The following is an 18,200-nucleotide window of genomic DNA, read 5'->3' as shown; positions in this document are numbered from 1 at the left end:
TGTAGAAGTTTGGGGTCCAGCTGCAGCCCAAACTCTGGGACCCTCCCACCTCACAGGGTCCAAGCGCCTGGGCTCCAGGCTGGGCCAAACATCTACACCACAATTAAACAGCCCCTTAGCCTGAGCCCTGTGAGCCTGCATCAGCTGATATCAGGAGTGAAAGTAACTTAAAAGTCTTACCAGTATGAGGTCCTGGCTCTGGGGCCCTGGAAGGGGCAGGGCCTCTGGCAGAAGGGGGGGGCCTCCAGCAGAAGGGGGTGAGGCTGGGGGGTCAGCCTCCCCCAGCCAGACCTTCAGGGCTGCCCAGCCTGTGCCACCCGGTACTCCGGCAGCAATTCAAAGGGCCCGGGGCTCCAGCTGCTGCTGCGGTAGCAGTGGTGGTGATGGCTGGGAGCCCCGGATCCTTTTAAATCACTGGGCCCTGGGGCAGCTGCCCCTTTTGCCCTCCCCCCCAACAGCCTTGGAGGGGGTAAAAGGGGTAGTCACATTAAGGGGCAGCATCGTTTTAACGTGGGCTATGTACAGACCCGTACCAGCGACCACTTCTTACCAGTACGCTGTGCTGGCCCAAACAAGCCCATTTTCACCTCTGGCTGGTATTGGCCACCCTTGGGTTTTTAATTGCAGTGTAGACACACCCATAGTTGCAAGCAATACTAATACTGATCAGCATATTAGAAATGGTTGGGCCCACCTGGAAATTTCCAGCTATACCAATAGGTTAATGCAACATTGAACATTCTGCTGAAAAAAACATCACATAGTACTTTTGAGGGAAATACTGAGAGAGTTAAATAAGAGCTTCACCACTGTCTGTGAATGTGGTCGTCTCATTAAACACCAGCAATAGGCAGCTTCCTAATCTGGGATTTCCGATCCGCTACTGACCTGAGGGAGGTTTCAGATTTCTCCGTTAGAAACATTGAAGCTCCATACAACTTGTGGCCTGAAGATGGGTGAGGAGGGCAGGAGGAGGTATTGCTAGTGTATGGGACTAAAACATGATTGGAAATTCTGGTCCTTAGACTGAGGTCTTGCACTGCCCTCTGCTGGGGTGTTATGAGAAGTCTGGTGTCAGTGCAGTTCTTCCAATCCAGATTACATCTGAAGAAACAGTAACTTTTCCAAGTTTATCTTTGAAACAAATCTGCCTCTCCTCCATTTTGCTCAGCATGCTGTTCCGAAAGCTTATGTCATGAAAGCCATTTCCTTTCCTGCATTAACTGTTAGTTGTATATGCAAATGGCATTGTTTAAATTAAAGCTTTCATTTCCTGAGCCATCTGCTGGCTGTGGACACCTTGCTACCTCACTTGTGACCCATAGACCATACATGAATCCTGTGTCAGTGATTGCAAACTCACTTTCTTCCAGTTTTTGTCTTGGGGATGGGAATGCTAATATCCATATCCAGTGTGTGTCTCATGTATCACAAACAATATCAGCAATGTAGTGAATATTAAAGCTACATAGACTGTCTTGATGTCTGGGATGCAGAAGTGTGGGCTGAATTTCACAATTCCCACCCAGGCTAAGAGGCAGTGTGAGCTAGTGGATGGGGCACTGAGGTACAATTCAAGAGATGTGGTCGGTACTATTCCTGGCTCTCCCCATGACCAGCTGGGTGACCTTGGGCAAGTTACTTTACTTCCAGGCCTGTCTTCCCTCCCACCCTTTGTCTGTCTTATCTTTTTAGGTAGAGGGTGCATTAAGGCAGGGGTAGTCTGTTTTCTGTAGCTGGTCCTGACTCTTTTATAAGGCAGGTGGAGGTTAATTTCTGCCTGTAACAAGCCCCTTAGAATTGCAGTGTTGCAGATTAGGATGCTGAATCTCAAGTAGTGAAAATGCTAGCACATACGTTGCCGCATGCCAGATTTTTGAAGGCACTTAGGCATTGCTCCACTCAGTGCTGCAAGGATGTAGTGACTTAGGAGCCTATGTCTCATTTTCAGACGTGACAAGCTCCTAAGGGCCATATTTTTAAATGTGTATATGTGCCTTATTCTCTTAGAAATCAGTGGGAGTTAGGTGCCTAAATACCTTTAATAATCTGCTCTTAAGAGCCTAAATCTTATTGAAAATCGCTAACATTTAGGATTGTAAATCGTTAACATTTAGGATTGTAAGTGCCTAAGTCATTTTTGAAAAAGAGACCATGGTTATGTCTACACTACAGACCTTACAGTGGCACAGCTGTCCTGATGCAGCTGTGTCACTATAAGATTGCTCATATAGCTGCTCTATGCCGATAGGAGGGAGCTCTGCCATCGACATAATTAAACCGCCTCTAAGGAGCGGCGGTAGCTATGTTGGCGGAAGAAGCTCTCCCGCTGACATACTGCTTTGCACACTACCACTTATGCCAGTGACACTTATGTTGCTCAGGGGGGTGTTTTTTTCACACCCTGAGTGACATAAGTTTTGCCAGCATAAAGGATAGTGTAGACGTGACCTCAGGCTCCTAAGCCACTTAGATCTTTCAACACTGCGCCACTGTAGCATTTTAGTGAAGACACTACTACAACTGCAGGAGAGTTTCTCTGTCAGCATAGTTAATTCACCTCCCTGAGAGGTGGTAGCTATGTCGACAGGAGCAGCTTTCCTATTCACACAGCGCTGTCTACACCAGGGATTAGGTCGGTCTGATGATGTCGCTCAGGGGTGTGGATTTTTCCACAGGTTGACTGTGCGTTGTGTGAAGAAATGCTTCCTTTTGTTTGTTTTAAACCTGCTGCCTATTTTTTTAAAAAGTTAAAGGTAGGAACATACTCTCTTCCTTTACTTTAGGATTTTTAGTACTGGATTGACAACATGAAGAGCAAAAAATCACTCTTGCAAAAGTAGAAAGAAGCACCCATCAACGCATTTTGATCTGACAAAGCCCAAGTCTGTTGACCTTCTGGGTATAGCCAAGGCATTTTTGTCTGCCCCAGCTTTTGCCTGAGATGGTGATTATAGGCTTTAGGTTTATCTTTGTCCTGGGGTAAATCTACATAATTATAGAGATACTGATCAGTGTATTGTATATACCGCATTCTGAATTTTCTGCCCAAAGATATCGTGATGTTTGCACAGTGCCAATCCTACAATGGAAATAAAGAAATGGCTTCCATACCCATGTTCTGCTCAGGAGCTGGCACTGGGTGTTAGAAAGCTCTTCAGGGCAGCAGATGCAAGGTTTAAACATAAGGATCTCATTGTTCTGCTCTCATTTATATCACTGATGTAACAAAATAATTTGGCTCACATTGTCCTAACACTGTAATAGGAGTAACACTTTGAGACAGAACATGCCATTGCCGTCCTCCTGGTTCCATCCAGGTGCTAGGAGGCACCCAACAAGAGAAGCTCTGACTAAGAGAGACTGTCTTGTTGAAAATAAAAGCAGGAGTTGGGGGTAAGGAGGTTCTGGCCTCCCTAACAAGAACTTTGTGACATCTTGTGAAATATAATGTCCACCACTGCTTTAGCGATCACCGACACAGACCCTCCTGAAGACTCATCTCATGCTTGTCCCTCTCAACTTTGTTTCTCATTCCATTTCCAGGGGGAGAGGGGCATGCCAGGGCTGCCAGGAAAACATGGAGCTAAGGTACCTGCAAGGAATGGAGTGAGCTTGTCCACCTGACTCTGCCCATACCTCTCAACTGTCCCTGACTTTCAGGGATGGCCCCAATTTGGTTTCTACAATGATTTTTCTCACTTTCTCTATCATTTTCTTTCCGCTTCTAAAATGCAAAGCATAGGGCCTAATTTATCAAAGGGATAATGGGAGAAAAGTTTTACTGAAGAAATGACATGCCTATTCCCAATGCTTCTTCCCATTTTGAGGTCTAATCCTGCAAGAAACTGAGAGTCCTTTATTCCACTGAGATCAGCACTTCCTAGGATCAGACCTGTAATATTTTTTTCAAGTGAGAAGTAATACTAATTAGTATTGGTAAGATATCAGCACTTTATAAACTGTGAACATGTATCTAGTGGACCCAATTTACCCCTGCCAACTCCAGTTTTAGGTATGTGTTATTCCATGGAAATCAGTGGAGTTACACCAGTATCAAAATGGAGAATGCAGTGGTGAATCAGAGCCATTGTGTGTATGTGTTACAGGTTTGAAATTAATATTGGAAAAGATCACTAGACTTACTCATTACAATTTTAAAGTAGAAAAATAAGGAACAGGAATAGCATCAATTCAGTAAAATTTAACCCCCAATACATGATTTGTACATGATCCCTTTCATGACTCGGGCCCATATTTACTAAAAACTACTCACCTCTGATACATTTCTGAATGCTTTTCACCCTTTTATTACATGGAATCCCTGATTTCCATCTTCTGTCCTTGTGTTTTTTAGCTTTGTCCCTGATTTCTGTTTCAGAAAGTTGAGAGGTATGATCCTGCCCTTCCCCTGCTTCACACTTCTCCTTGTTTGAATTTTTCCAAGCTCTTCCCAGTTATGAACTCATTCTCTTCCTTCTTTTTGCCTCTCATCTGCTACGTTAAGTTCCCCAAACCCTCCTGTTAGCTTCTTTCTAACCCTGCTTCATCTCATTCTCCCCCATCTCCTTTCCCACATTGTCATTACTCCTCATGTTTGCTTTCATAACTGAACATTTTCACAAAGATCTAACTAGCACTAACACTTAGAATACAAAAATATCTAGTCTGAGCCAAGGAGTGATGCTGAAGTTTTGTTTTTGCACCATTGTCACTGAGGGAAATATAATCGTACCCACAAGAGCACCTGCCCCAAGGGTCCAATAAACAACCATCTCAGTTTCCTGGGCGGGATTTGAGTCCATAATTTGTTGGTGGTGTTTTGCTCGGCCGTGCAGAATGACACAAGAATCTGAGTGCTCGAGAGTCTTTTTGCTAGTGATATCTGGCTTCATTGATTTCCTCTGCAAATCTGATACTTGAGTTTATGTCTTCTGTGGTAAAACAGAATGATGCTGGTTAACAAGACCAAGAACATTTTCTCTTTCTGTTGTCATTGGACATATTTTTCAGGGACTGTTTTTTAATAAGAGTGTGGATTCAAATATTTAACTAGATATTTGGTCCTCACGTCTCCATCATCAGTTTCTCAACACTGCTCCTATGGGGTCATGGGTTCAACTTCACTAGATTAGCACACCTAAATCTGGGGGAAGGGATACGTTGTTTCCTCTGTGTGAGTTAAGCCAGTGATGTCTTTCTTTGGTGGCACAGCATCCTTGCTATTTTGGATAGTATAGGCACTACTATAGGAAAGGTAATTTTAATGATGCTCCCAGCTTGGGGAACCAGGATGGATGTGTGTGGTAGCTACTGTGTTACAATGTCTCTTCTGAGCTTTGGAAAAGAAAGACATAGATTATTTAAAGTTCCTTCTTGGCTTTTTTTTTTTAAAGAATATATATTTATATTTACTTCATTTCAAACCAAGTGTTCTCATCTTTCCTCTCTCTCTGCTAGGGGGTTCCTGGAATGGCTGCTGCAGGGATGAAGGTCAGTTTTACATTAAAATGCAGCCTCTTAGGACAGGTCATGGATAAGAAAGAGGATAAGGACCATGGGAGGAGATGAAACCTCCAGCCTTAGACTGATGGCCATTAGTTCATGATAGGAAAGCCATGGATTAAAAGAAAATGGAGACATACGTTGATTCTCCTGCCAGTTTGGAAAGGGGAAAGCTCAAGCTAAAACAGCTATAGAAAATGGCTCTCTCTTTTATCAGGGAGAAGCTAGGGCCTGTCTGTGTTATAGCTAAATGCTAACTCCAGTGGGAGAATGACTGATCCCTTCCCTGATTAGCTAAACTATACTTGTTCCAGTCCTGAGACTGTAAGAAGATTTCAGTTCTCTTAGTCCCTCAGTTCACTTTCTGTGAGACAGCAGTCCTCTCTTGGTTTCAGCTCCTCTCAAACCCCATTCTTAACAGTACTTGAATCTCCCTATTTCCATAGCTTCCATTTATTTCCTAATAAACAAAATTGTTATTATTATTATATCCCACCTTTTCAACCAATATCTCTGTTTCTCCATTTCCTTGGAACCAGATAGATTTCTGCATTAGTATATGCTCAGTTCTCAGATTTAGGTATAGCCAGATTAGCCAGTCTGAAACAGCCCAGATGAGTTCCAAAACCTGTTGACCGATACCAAGGAACAATGGAATGCTCTATCCATGGGCCTAACTTCAGCAGCCTATGAAAAACTTTGGAAACAACAAGCACTGTCCTCAACTGCTGGTGAAGGCTCTCTCTCCCACTCCCCTTGGCTGGTATAACTGGTATAACCAAGATTCCATCATTGTCCAAGGCCTAACAAAACAGGGCACCAATTGTGATTGGTGCTTCTGGATGCTACCGTAATACATATAATTAGTAATAACAATAGCCGTAGAATCCCCTAGAGCCAGCGACAGCTGTACGAATAGCAGCTCAGGAACAACGTGACTCACCACTAGAAGTTTTCTGAAATTGTGAGAGACTTGGTGGGACTATTCCACACTTCTTGCTAGGACCCCTGGGACATTTCCTTTAAACAGGCAGGTCTGGGAAACCATTTCTTAGGAAACGACTCATAATGGTCACTTATCTCTCTTTTATTAATGGCATTGTCAGCCTATGGGCTGTAACATATGTCTTCAAAATCAAGACAAAAACAACAATATCCATGTACAGGAATAACCAAGAGAAAAGAAAAACCAAGTCTGTTATATGCCTTTAAATTTGACCGTATACCCTTATTTCCACAAATCTAAATTCAAACTAAAGCACAGCTTTAGCTTGATGCCTTCTTAAATGACCCTTCTCTTTTTTAATCTAGAAATGGGTTGGCTGCCCCTTCTCTTCTCTTTCCTTCTCACTGTGTATTTTTCCATCTTTTCCCCATGCAGGGCAAGCCAGGAAATCCACGAGAAAAATATTGCTCTTAAAGGAATAATCATTGCAAATCTGCATTTCCTGTATTTTGTTTACAGGAGCTTATAATTATAAGGTGTTTCCTGATGTCCTCTGTAAAATGCTATCGCTGCTTCAGAAAAGCAGAGTTGCATTTCTCCCTAACAGAAAAGAGGCATGTTTGAGAGAGATTTCCATATTGTAATTAGACTATCTTCTGTCCCCTTTCCTTCCTACTCACTCAGTGCTCATGTCTGGGGGGGATATTCCCTTGCCAGTCTCTTTCTTTTCTTCTTTGGCCCTTAGGCTATGTGGCAACCTGCTATTACTGGAGAGTATATTCTCTCCCTGTTCCCTTGGCTGCTTCTCCCCACCAGCACTTGTGCCTCCTTCCAGGGACATGGCAGTGCTGCAGAGGAAACTACTGGGGATGCATTCCTGCACTTTTGGCAGATGCTGTATAAATTGGTCCCATGTTTCATGCCCCCTCCTATCAATATGTGTAAAATAGTAAAAATGGTACAAAAATACCCCTGAATTTCTTTCACTTGGCAGCAAATTCAGACAACTGAGCAGCTGACTCCTCTTGTTTTAGCTTTGACTAGGTTTGTAGTGTTTTACTGTAGAGTGTGGAGACCACCAGCCATATAACAGATGTATTCTCTGTCTCTTTTCTTACCAACAAGGGAGAAACTGGAGTTGCAGGGATGATGGGCCCCCCAGGTTTGCCAGGGAAAAGGGGACAGAGGGTAGGACAAGGCGTGTTTGGATGTGATTTCATAGCACTGCTGTACTGGCCTGCTCCTCCCTTATAGCCAAGGCTAAGTGGGACTGCTTTGCACTATACTTCCATGCTTGTGGTGGAATGCTCTTACATTGCCAATGCTCTCATCTCATTGATGAAGTGTGCTTTGTATGTTCCTCCTTGCGAGAAATAGAAAGACCAGCCCAAAGGGGGAATGAGTGCGTTCTGGGAAGGGAAGGAAGTACTGAGCATTAACATTCTCTTGAGAGAGGTTTTGTACCATTTGATTACAGCAATAATAAATGATGAGGAATCTGAATACCCAGAAACAGGATGTCTTAATGAACATGTACGTACCTCAGAATGTTTTCTGTACATCTCTCTCTCTGAGTCCTCCTCTCACTACAGCACATGAATGCTGATCCTGATTCTTAGAGTACAATGAAAAGCAGATATGCTGAGCACATAACAGGAGCAGAGTGCTGGAGTCAGAGGAGTCTGGGGCACTTTGATTATCCTGAAAAGGAAATAAAATCCTTACATCCAATTAATATTCCTTCTGCCAAAGACGCATAAAAGCCCCTTGCTACCCAAACAAATGCAATTATTTAACAAGATTGACTGCCTGATTTTGTGGGTAATGAATATATCCAGATGGGCCAAAGCCCACCTTCTGTTGTACAGATGGCAAATGAATTGCAGGTAGAAATCAAAGCATCTGCACTTCTAAACACCTGCTTTGTGATTGCAGTCTGGTAAGTCTTAGTGAAAGTACCCCACTTGCACTCATGACTGAATTAGGAGTACAAATTTTGCAGGTGCAAATCATGCCCATGAAAAGGATATCATCTTATTGAAAATGTGTCCCTTAAATAGGAAGGGACTGAGAGTATGTTCATTCCTCTTTGAACTGGGGTGTTACCCATGGCTGTCTTTAATGAGCATTCAGTTTTTTTAAATTATTGACTTCTGTTGTCTGCTCTTTAGGTCCTCAGTGAACTTTTCACCACACGATATAGTGTGTCTGCATCCATAAGAGCAGCTTCCCTTTACTGAGGTGTTCCACTTTGACTCAGTGGATTAATATGAACAGTGACATGGCTGGAGATGATAATATTCTGACATCCTAGAGACAGCCAATAATTCAAACTTTCCTTAGGAAACAAAATCCAGCACATTGAGCCCTTTTCGCTTTTCCAAGGAGAAAATCATTAGCTTGTGGTTGCAAGGTACATGGTTCTAACAAGGATGAAAGGCTACAGAGCACTTATACTAACCTGGAGGTCAGAGAGTCTTGTAAAATGGATAACTGTGTTGTTTTCGGTGGGATGCAGAGTTGTCTAGAACAAGGATAGTTTTCTTTTAATTAATTCCTGAAGAGCCATACAGTGCATGCCCCTTCTCAGAACACTTTGCAGGCACCTTGCATGTTAGATGTCAGTCCTTGAACTCCGCTGAAATTCATATACTTGTCTTTCTAGAAGATTAAAATATCTCAATTATGCATGCAAGGAAAAATAAATTCCTTAGCTATATTTTTTCTTTCAATTTTGTTGTTGTAATACAGCCAAGCTTGTGGTCCAAGGTCCTGTATAAATACTTTAAAAGGCTCTATAGACCAAACTTCTGCATTAACCCACCTTAACAGAGATTAAGAAATACAGTCAAGTAACTGTTTGTGTGTGAGTTAGTCTTTAAAGAGTTTAAAGAAATCTAAACCCAAGTATTATCCAATGCTATTGGGGAAAAAGGTAGGGGAAATGGAGATTGAGTAATACAGTCAAGTAATTTTCCCTATTCCTGTTTTCACTTCTCTTCATCATCACTGAGCACTCAAGAGTTTGGCTGCTAAAAGAGATGATGCACTAATTCTTTAGAGCCTGCTGATGGAGAAGAGGATTTGTTATTATCAATGTACTAGCAGGTGCACAAACAGAAAATATCTAAAGGTCGAACAAAGGGTATCTGAGTATCTCTGAGATGCCCTTCCAGTACAGTGACTTTGATTCCTTTGGAGGAATGCTGTCAGGATGCCCTTCAAGCTCATCGGCTGCAGTCATATTCAGAAGCGATAGGTGGCAGCAGCAGGAGCAGGAATGTCTTTCAGAACCGAAATGAAAAGAGTTATTTCAGTACGTGCCCCTCAGACAATCTGGGGCATTGCTGCACTATCAAGCAGCGCTGCACAATGCTATTCAGTCACAAGTTTTTGAATTTTTACCTGATATTTGGCTTGCACAAAGGACCCAGTTTCATATTCCCTGCATCTCAGAACACACAGCCTTCCAGTGAAGTCAAGGATCAGGCCCTGAGATGACTTGGGTCATTTACACTTAATTGAGCAGTTCCTCAATGGGTGTAAATGGTGATAGTTCCATTTACTTAAATGAGCTCTAACAATTGACACCAGCCACGGAATTACCCCAATAGCATCTTGTGTGAAAATGTCTCTCTTACTTGATTCCATGCGACCATTTGTATCTTGCATTCACTTTCAAACATTCATTTGCCGCGTGAAAGGGACTAGCAACAACTCGTGTTCTACACAAGGAGCATGTGTGCAGGTGGCAAAGAATTAACACCAAGCACTGCCCATCTGCAATGAGTTTGTTGAGTTTTGGCTGTTAGAACAAGGAGGAAAATACATAAATCAAAGTGCAGGTTTTAAACTTCAAAATGACCTTTAACTTGGTAGGGAACCATTGTACAGTGACCTGTTAATGCTAAGAGTTTCATGGAAAGGAACAGACAGTGGCACGTACTGGCTTTCTAAAACATAAGATGAAAAGATGTCAGAGATAAGAGAAAATGATGGCACAGTTGAGCAGATAGTGAAGGCAGGGAGAAAGCCTTGGCTGCCTCTTAAAAGGGCGTCCCAGAGGGAAAAGAAGAGTTTTAGGAATGTTTGCGGTATTGTATCAGATGAGCTCTATGGATTCAGTAGCACTCTCACTGATCTCACAAGTAATGGAAGCCTTTAAAGCCGCCCCCTGACCATTTCTGCCTTTCACCAACAGGGGGAGAAGGGAAGAGCTGGTGATCCCGGGCTTCCTGGATTCCTAGGACAGAAGGTTTGATGTTCTCTTACTTTTGCCACACTTTCCCATTTTCCTTCCCCTAACAAAGAAGCTTGCACTCAACTACCTAAACTGTATGCACATGTGCTTGCATACACACTTACACATATATATGCACACACACACAAATACACTGAATACCTGTACTCTACCCTAGAGATAGGAGAAGGTCAGGCTCTGCAGATAATATGAACATGATTCCATGGCCAGTTCCACTGAGGAGAGGGAATTAATTTTATGTTGACAGGAAAAACACAGCACATTTCTCATCCTACCTTTATGGTACCCCCCTCTTCAATCCCTGCAAGGTCGCAGTTTCAAGACCAGTCCCAAGAGCAGCTGGATCCCATTTGATTTAGATTAATAGCCTTATTTTTATTTTCTTATGTAGCTTTTTTAAAAAAATACCCAGCTACCTAGCTTGAAAATTTGATTTATTTCAACCCCAAACAAAACACTGGGATCCAACCAGAAATAAAGCATTTGGGGTCAAACATATTGCTGGTCTAACTGGGTGCAACTCCATTGATGGCACTGGAGACACAGCTGCCTGTGACAGTGGTAAACTTGGTCTACAGAATAAGAGGAATGAGTGGTTTAGGGGACTGACTGGAGAATACAAATCTTTTCATCTTTAGGATACTGGCTCACAAATCATGTCCAGATCAGTGATGACTAAAATGCTCCTTACCATCCAATGGCTATTTGATGCTGTATATACAATGAGAAGGTGGTTTCTGTACAGCTCCCAGTGCATGTCACACACATGCCCCCAAATGCAATTACAACTGGCACTAACTCTTCAGCAGAGAGCCAATGGACTGAATGGGTCGACCTATTGCACTATTAAAATGGCTCTTATCGAAAGGGACTGAGACACAGTGGCAGAGCAATGTGGGGAAGCCTGTGCCGGTACTGCCAAGGCTGTATCTGTTTTGTGACCACAGAAAGGATTTCAGTCTCCAAAGCTGTTAGATGAGTTGATGAAGAGCTGCCAGCAGGTCAAAAGGGGTGGGGCTGAAAGGACTGATGGATTGGGGCCAGAGGAAGAGTATGGAATGAATGGATTTTGTGCATGATGGTGGGAGGGTTGGGGGTGTTTTTCAAGCCATGTCACATGTATGACTGACTGACAGGTGGAGAATTTTTGAGGGAGCCCCTTGTTTAAATGTTGCCAACACGCTGCTGACTGAGTGTGTGTCTACACATGGAGCTGGGGGTCCGATTTCACGAGCTCACATAGTGTAGCCACGGCACCACAAGTGGTGGGAGGGGCTAGCCTCCCTGAGTGTGTGCCCATCAGATACGAGGTGGGTACTCAGGGAACTTAGCTCCTCCTACTGCTCGTGCTTCCATGGCTACATTCTATACCAATGAGAGCCACTGTGAGTCTGTCTCCTCATGTGGGGAGTCAGGCATGAACAGCATTGGCAGAACTGTGTACAGGCACAGAAGTCCAATAACAGAAGGGGCTACAACTCCAGATGCAGCGGCATGGGGAGAACCCCTCTCTAGCCAGTTTTATCAGTCTCCAGTTCTCAGCTCTAAAATTCACCAGTAAACAACTAAGTAAGATGCAGCCAGGTTCTTCAGTATCATCCAGCAGCCAAACCTTGTCCTGCTTCCCCTCACCCCAACACCACCACCTGGCTGGTGAAGTTACAGAATGAGAAATTGATTTAACTGACAGTGGATTATTCCTCCTTGAACCAGGGAGAGAAGGGAGATGCTGGCAATGCACTCGGGGGAGGTAAAGGGGAACCCGGACACCCGGGACTACCTGGGCCTCCAGGACCAAAGGTGCGTCTTTTTCCTCCAATGAAGTCTGTGTTCCCTTTTTGCATGAGAATGTACCTAGCTCAGGGTATTTAGGAAAGGGCTGAAGTTTGCATTTGTCTGCACCTAACTGCAATTATGCACTGTGGAGATTTCATAGGCTAGCCAGCTCCTGCAGAGTTTTTTAGTTTGTTATTTTAAATGCTGAAGGTCAGAAAATTTATGAACTCCATTTCCTGGGGGGAAAAACCTACCTGTGTTCAAATGATTTCCCTATAGAGTTTGTAAGCAAACAGTCCCTCAGAATCACTGCCAGCATCTGGTGCCATAGATGGCAGCTGGGACAGGATGAACATTGTATATCAGGACTCGGAACCTCCTCTCCTGCTGTGTTCCTGCCTAGAGAACTAGCAGGCCTCAAACACCTGATAGCAGAGGATGTTCAGGACACGTAGGACTAGTTCCATTCACAGTGCAGTTAACAGGTGACCCATTGGTCCCAGTTCATACCACCCATTCACTTTGTAGCCCCTTAGCCCATGGGTAGTGTAGAAATGGGAAGTCACCCCAGTGCTCTGAAACTCCTAAAAGAAATCTGGGTATGCCAGGTCTACCTGACCTAGTGGAATGCTTCCTGTCTGAAGTGCTGTCAGGTCTAACCGCTGACCCCTAGCACAGCCATTGTTAGAATCACTTCTTTCTGCTTATTTATAAAAATCTGTTGCTTTTCTCTTTTTTCCTAGGGGGAAGCTGGTGACATTGGCCAGACTGGAATTGCAGGACCGCAGGGGGAAAAGGTACAGAGGAGGAGAAAGCACAATAGGGGCTTATGGCTTAACAGAGGATTCCAGGCCAGGGAGCTCAGTTACAATGCAGCAATAGGGAAATTGTTTCACAATACAAAAAACTTCCCTTAAATTATACCTAACCTGATGGCTACAGCCAGTCATTAAAAGAAATAACAACTTTCTCCAGTACACACAACATTTTCTGCAGGATTTGCACATCCAAAGCAATCAGAGCAGTATTAATCAACAGGCCCACACAAGCCGGGGTCTGAGGTGCAATGGTATTTGCAGGAAGAAGGCAAACAAGCTGCAGTGGGAATGCCCAAGCAGGCAGGGAGACTCTGAGGACAACCAGCCCACACCTAGCAACTGCAGTTATGTATTACAGGACCTATGATATCATGCTGGCCACCCATAGCTGAGGATTAGCGGGATAGAGGGAAGGGAGGAAGGAAACAAGTCCAGGACAGGAAGTGTGGAGCTAGACAAGGAGAAGGTTCTGGGAAAAGAAAGGATTGCAGCCAGACTAACTGACTTTCCCAGTATGTCAGGGATACTCCCATTTGAACCAAAAAACTCCCAACTCCTGACTGAATAACATTATTGCCCTCATAAAATTACATTGCCCAGAATCTTGTGGGTGAGCCACACACACACACACATCAGTCTTTCTCTCCCTGAGTCAGCAAGAGAGACTGAGGCACGTGATTCACAAGATTCTGGGTAATAAGCTGACCTTCGCTCTGCTTCTGGCACTGGAAGTGCAAGAGGGGTGGGATTGGCTGGGCAGGGAGGTAGATTTGGTGAGATGGTGATGCAGAGGTGAAGCGGTGCAAAGTGGTGGCTGGACACTTTATCAAGGAGGGGTCCATGCCCCATTTTCCCCAGGCTTTGGCTGCAGCAGAGAGGGAGTGAATGAGGGGTTCAGAGAGGGGAACATTCCCACTCAATCTGGGACTCAACACAGCACAGGGGTTGTAGTTTAGGTGAGGGGATCATACCTCATTCTCCCCAGGCCTTTGGGTGCAAGAGGAGAGCTAACACCTCCTCCAGTCCCAGGACTGGGCACAGCAGGGGGGGGGGCTGCATGGTTCCATTCTGCTGCAAAGACCCTGACAAGAGTGAATGTCTTGTCTCTGCTTCCCCAGCTGTAACTGTGGGCCTGTCTCCCTAAAGGCCCTATGGCTGAGCTCATTATAGCCTGGCCAGGACAGGTCCTGTAATTCTGTTTGCCTCACTGTGTGTGCTCCAGTGTATAAGGCCCTGGTCAGGGGGACAGGGAGACTGAATGGAGGTATGAGTGGGGGAGCAAGAGCATGGCAGTGGGGATGTTGGTTGGGCTGGAGCAGGGGCAGTGAGGCTTGGGGGATGTGGAAGGATGCAGTGGGGGTATTTGGTGGGACTGGGGGAGTGGAGGGGCAGGATGCTCCCTAAAAGTAGTTTGAAAATGTTGGCCAGTATGCTAGACAAGGAGGGTTGAAAGGCAGGGTTCCTGGGATCTCATAGACTCATAGGACTGGAAGGGACCTCGAGAGGTCATTGAGTCCAGTCCCCTGCCCTCATGGCAGGACCAAATACTATCTAGACCATCCCAGAGAGACATTTATCTAACCTACTCTTAAATATCTCCAGAGATGGAGATTCCACAACTTCCCTAGGCAATCTATTCCAGTGTTTAACTACCCTGACAGTTAGGAACTTTTTCCTAATGTCCAACCTAAATCTCCCTTGCTGCAGTTTAAGCCCATTGCTTCTTGTTCTATCATTGGAGGCTAAGCTGAACAAGTTTTCTCCCTCCTCCTGATGACACCCTTTTAGATACCTGAAAACTGCTATCATGTCCCCTCTCCGTCTTCTCTTTTCCAAACTAAACAAACCCAATTCCTTCAGCCTTCCTTCATAGGTCATGTTCTCAAGACCTTTAATCATTCTTGTTGCTCTTCTCTGGACCCTCTCCAATTTCTCCACATCTTTCTTGAAATGCGGTGCCCAGAACTGGACACAATACTCCAGTTGAGGCCTAACCAGCGCAGAGTAAAGCGGAAGAATGACTTCTCGTGTCTTGTTTACAATACACCTGTTAATGCATCCCAGAATCACGTTTGCTTTTTTTGCAACAGTATCACACTGTTGACTCATATTAAGCTTGTGGTCTACTATGACCCCTAGATCTCTTTCTGCCATACTCCTTCCTAGACAGTCTCTTCCCATTCTGTATGTGTGAAACTGATTGTTCCTTCCTAAGTGGAGCACTTTGCATTTATCTTTATTGAACTTCATCCTGTTTACCTCAGACCATTTCTCCAATTTGTCCAGATCATTTTGAATTTTGACCCTGTCCTCCAAAGCAGTTGCAATCCCTCCCAGTTTGGTATCGTCCGCAAACTTAATGAGCGTACTTTCTATGCCAACATCTAAATCGTTGATGAAGATATTGAACAGAACCGGTCCCAAAACAGACCCCTGCGGAACCCCACTTGTTATACCTTTCCAGTAGGATTGGAAGCCATTAACAACTACTCTCTGAGTATGGTTATCCAGTCAGTTATGCACCCCCCTTATAGTAGCCCCATCTAAATTGTACTTTCCTAGTTTATCTATAAGAATATCATGCGAGACCGTATCAAATGCCTTACTAAAGTCTAGGTATATCACATCCACTGCTTCTCCCTTATCCACAAGGCTCGTTATCCTATCAAAGAACGCTATCAGATTAGTTTAACACGATTTGTTCTTTACAAATCCATGCTGACTATTCCCTATCACCTTACCACCTTCCAAGTGTTTGCAGATGATTTCTTTAATTACCTGCTCCATTATCTTCCCTGGCACAGAAGTTAAACTAACTGGTCTGTAGTTTCCTGGGTTGTTTTTATTTCCCTTTTTATAGATGGGCACTATATTTGCCCCCTTCCAGTCTTCTGGAATCTCCCACGTCTCCCATGATTTCCCAAAGATAATAGCTAGAGGCTCAGATACCTCTTCTATTAACTCCTTGAGTATTCTAGGATGCATTTCATCAGGCCCTGGTGACTTGCAGGCATCCAACTTTTCTAAGTGATTTTTTACTTGCTCTTTTTTTATTTTATCTTCTAAACCTACCCTCTTCCCGTAAGCATTCACTATATTAGACATTCCTTCAGACTTCTCAGTGAAGACCGAAACAAAGAAGTCATTAAGCATCTCTGCCATTTCCAAGTCTCCTGTTACTGTTTCCCCCTCCTCACTAAGCAGTGGGCCTACCCTGTCCTTGGTCTTCCTCTTGCTTCTAATGTATTGATAAAAAGTCTTCTTGTTTCCCTTTATTCCCATAGCTAGTTTGAGTTCATTTTGTGCCTTTGCCTTTCTAATCTTGCCTCTGCATTCCTGTGTTATTTGCCTATATTCATCCTTTGTAATCTGACCTAGTTTCCATTTTTTATATGACGCCTTTTTATTTTGTAGGTCACGCAAGATCTCGTGGTTAAGCCAAGGTGGTCTTTTGCCACATTTTCTATCTTTCCTAACCATCGGAATAACTTGCTTTTGGGCCCTTAATAGTGTCCCTTTGAAAAACTGCCAACTCTCCTCAGTTGTTTTTCCTCTCAGTCTTGATTCCCATGGGACCTTACCTATCAGCTCTCTGAGCTTACCAAAATCCGCCTTCCTGAAATCCATTGTCTCTATTCTGCTGTACTCCCTTCTACGCTTCCTTAGAATTGCAAATTCTATGATTTCATGATCACTTTCACCCAAGCTTCCTTCTACTTTCAAATTCTCAACAAAGTTCCTCCCTATTTGTTAAAATCAAGTGTAGAACAGCTTCCCTCCTAGTAGCTTTTTCAACTTTCTGAAATAAAAAGTTGTCTGCAATGCAGTCCAGGAATTTATTGGATAGTCTGTGCCCCGCGGTGTTATTTTCCCAACATATATCTGGATAGTTGAAGTCCCCCATCACCACCAAATCTTGGGCTTTGGATGATTTTGTTAGTTGTTTGAAAAAAGCCTCATCCACCTCTTCCACCTGATTAGGTGGCCTGTAGTAGACTCCCAGCACAACATCACCTGTATTTTTTACCCCTTTTAGCCTAACCCAGAGACTCTCAACACTTCCGTCTCCTATGTCCATCTCCACCTCAGTCCAAGTGTGTACATTTTTAATATATAAGGCAACACCTCCTCCCTTTTTCCCCTGTCTATCCTTCCTGAGCAAACTATACCCATCCACACCAACATTCCAGTCATGTGTATTATCCCACCAAGTTTCAGTAATGCCAACAATGTCATAGTTGTATTTATTTATTAGCACTTCCAGTTCTTCCTGCTTATTACCCATACTTCTTGCATTTGTATATAGGCATCTAAGATACTGGTTTGATCTTGCCTCCTAGCTTTGCCCTGACCCTCCTTCCTCTCTGCCATTATAGCCCGTGCTCCCTCCTGTTTCCAACCCATCTCCCAGGTCTTGTTCCCCACTTACCTGTGGGTTTTGCTCACCTGTCCCCGTCGAACCTAGTTTAAAGCCCTCCTTACTAGGTTAGCCAGTCTGTGCGCAAATAAGGCCTTTCCCCTCTTCGAAAGGTGAATGCCATCTGTGCTTAGCAGTCCTTCCTCGAATAACATCCCATGGTTGAGGAAGCCAAAGCCCTCCTGGTGACACCATCTTCGCAGCCAGGCATTCACCTCCACGATGCATCTGTCTCTGCCTGGACCCCTATCTTCAACAGGAAGAATCGAAGAGAATACCACCTGCGCTCCAAACTCCTTAACCCGTACTCCCAGAGCCCTGTAGTCACTCTTGATCTGCTCAGTGTCACACCTCGCAGTATCATTTGTGCCCACATGGATGAGTAGCATGGGGTAGTAGTCAGAAGGCCAGATAATCCTCGACAATACCTCTGTAACATCTCGGATACGGGCCCCTGGCAGGCAGCATACCTCCCGG

At 44.2% G+C, this 18,200-nt stretch overlaps 1 protein-coding gene across 1 annotated transcript in view; it reads left to right on the top strand.

Annotated features, from left to right (window-relative positions):
- Positions 1-18,200, top strand: part of COL13A1 (collagen type XIII alpha 1 chain) — a 165,485-nt gene that overhangs the window by 105,968 nt on the left and 41,317 nt on the right. The window contains exons 21-24 of the mRNA XM_030571227.1: positions 3,547-3,591; positions 10,653-10,706; positions 12,426-12,512; positions 13,232-13,285. Coding sequence (XP_030427087.1) covers positions 3,547-3,591; positions 10,653-10,706; positions 12,426-12,512; positions 13,232-13,285 — 240 coding nt within the window. The remainder of the gene's footprint in view (positions 1-3,546; positions 3,592-10,652; positions 10,707-12,425; positions 12,513-13,231; positions 13,286-18,200) is intronic.

The sequence above is a fragment of the Gopherus evgoodei genome, chromosome 7, assembly GCF_007399415.2.
Source record: "Gopherus evgoodei ecotype Sinaloan lineage chromosome 7, rGopEvg1_v1.p, whole genome shotgun sequence".
Classification (NCBI taxonomy): Eukaryota; Metazoa; Chordata; order Testudines; family Testudinidae; genus Gopherus; species Gopherus evgoodei.
Note: the sequence above shows the minus strand (reverse complement) of the source record. Positions and strands in the feature narration are given on the sequence as shown.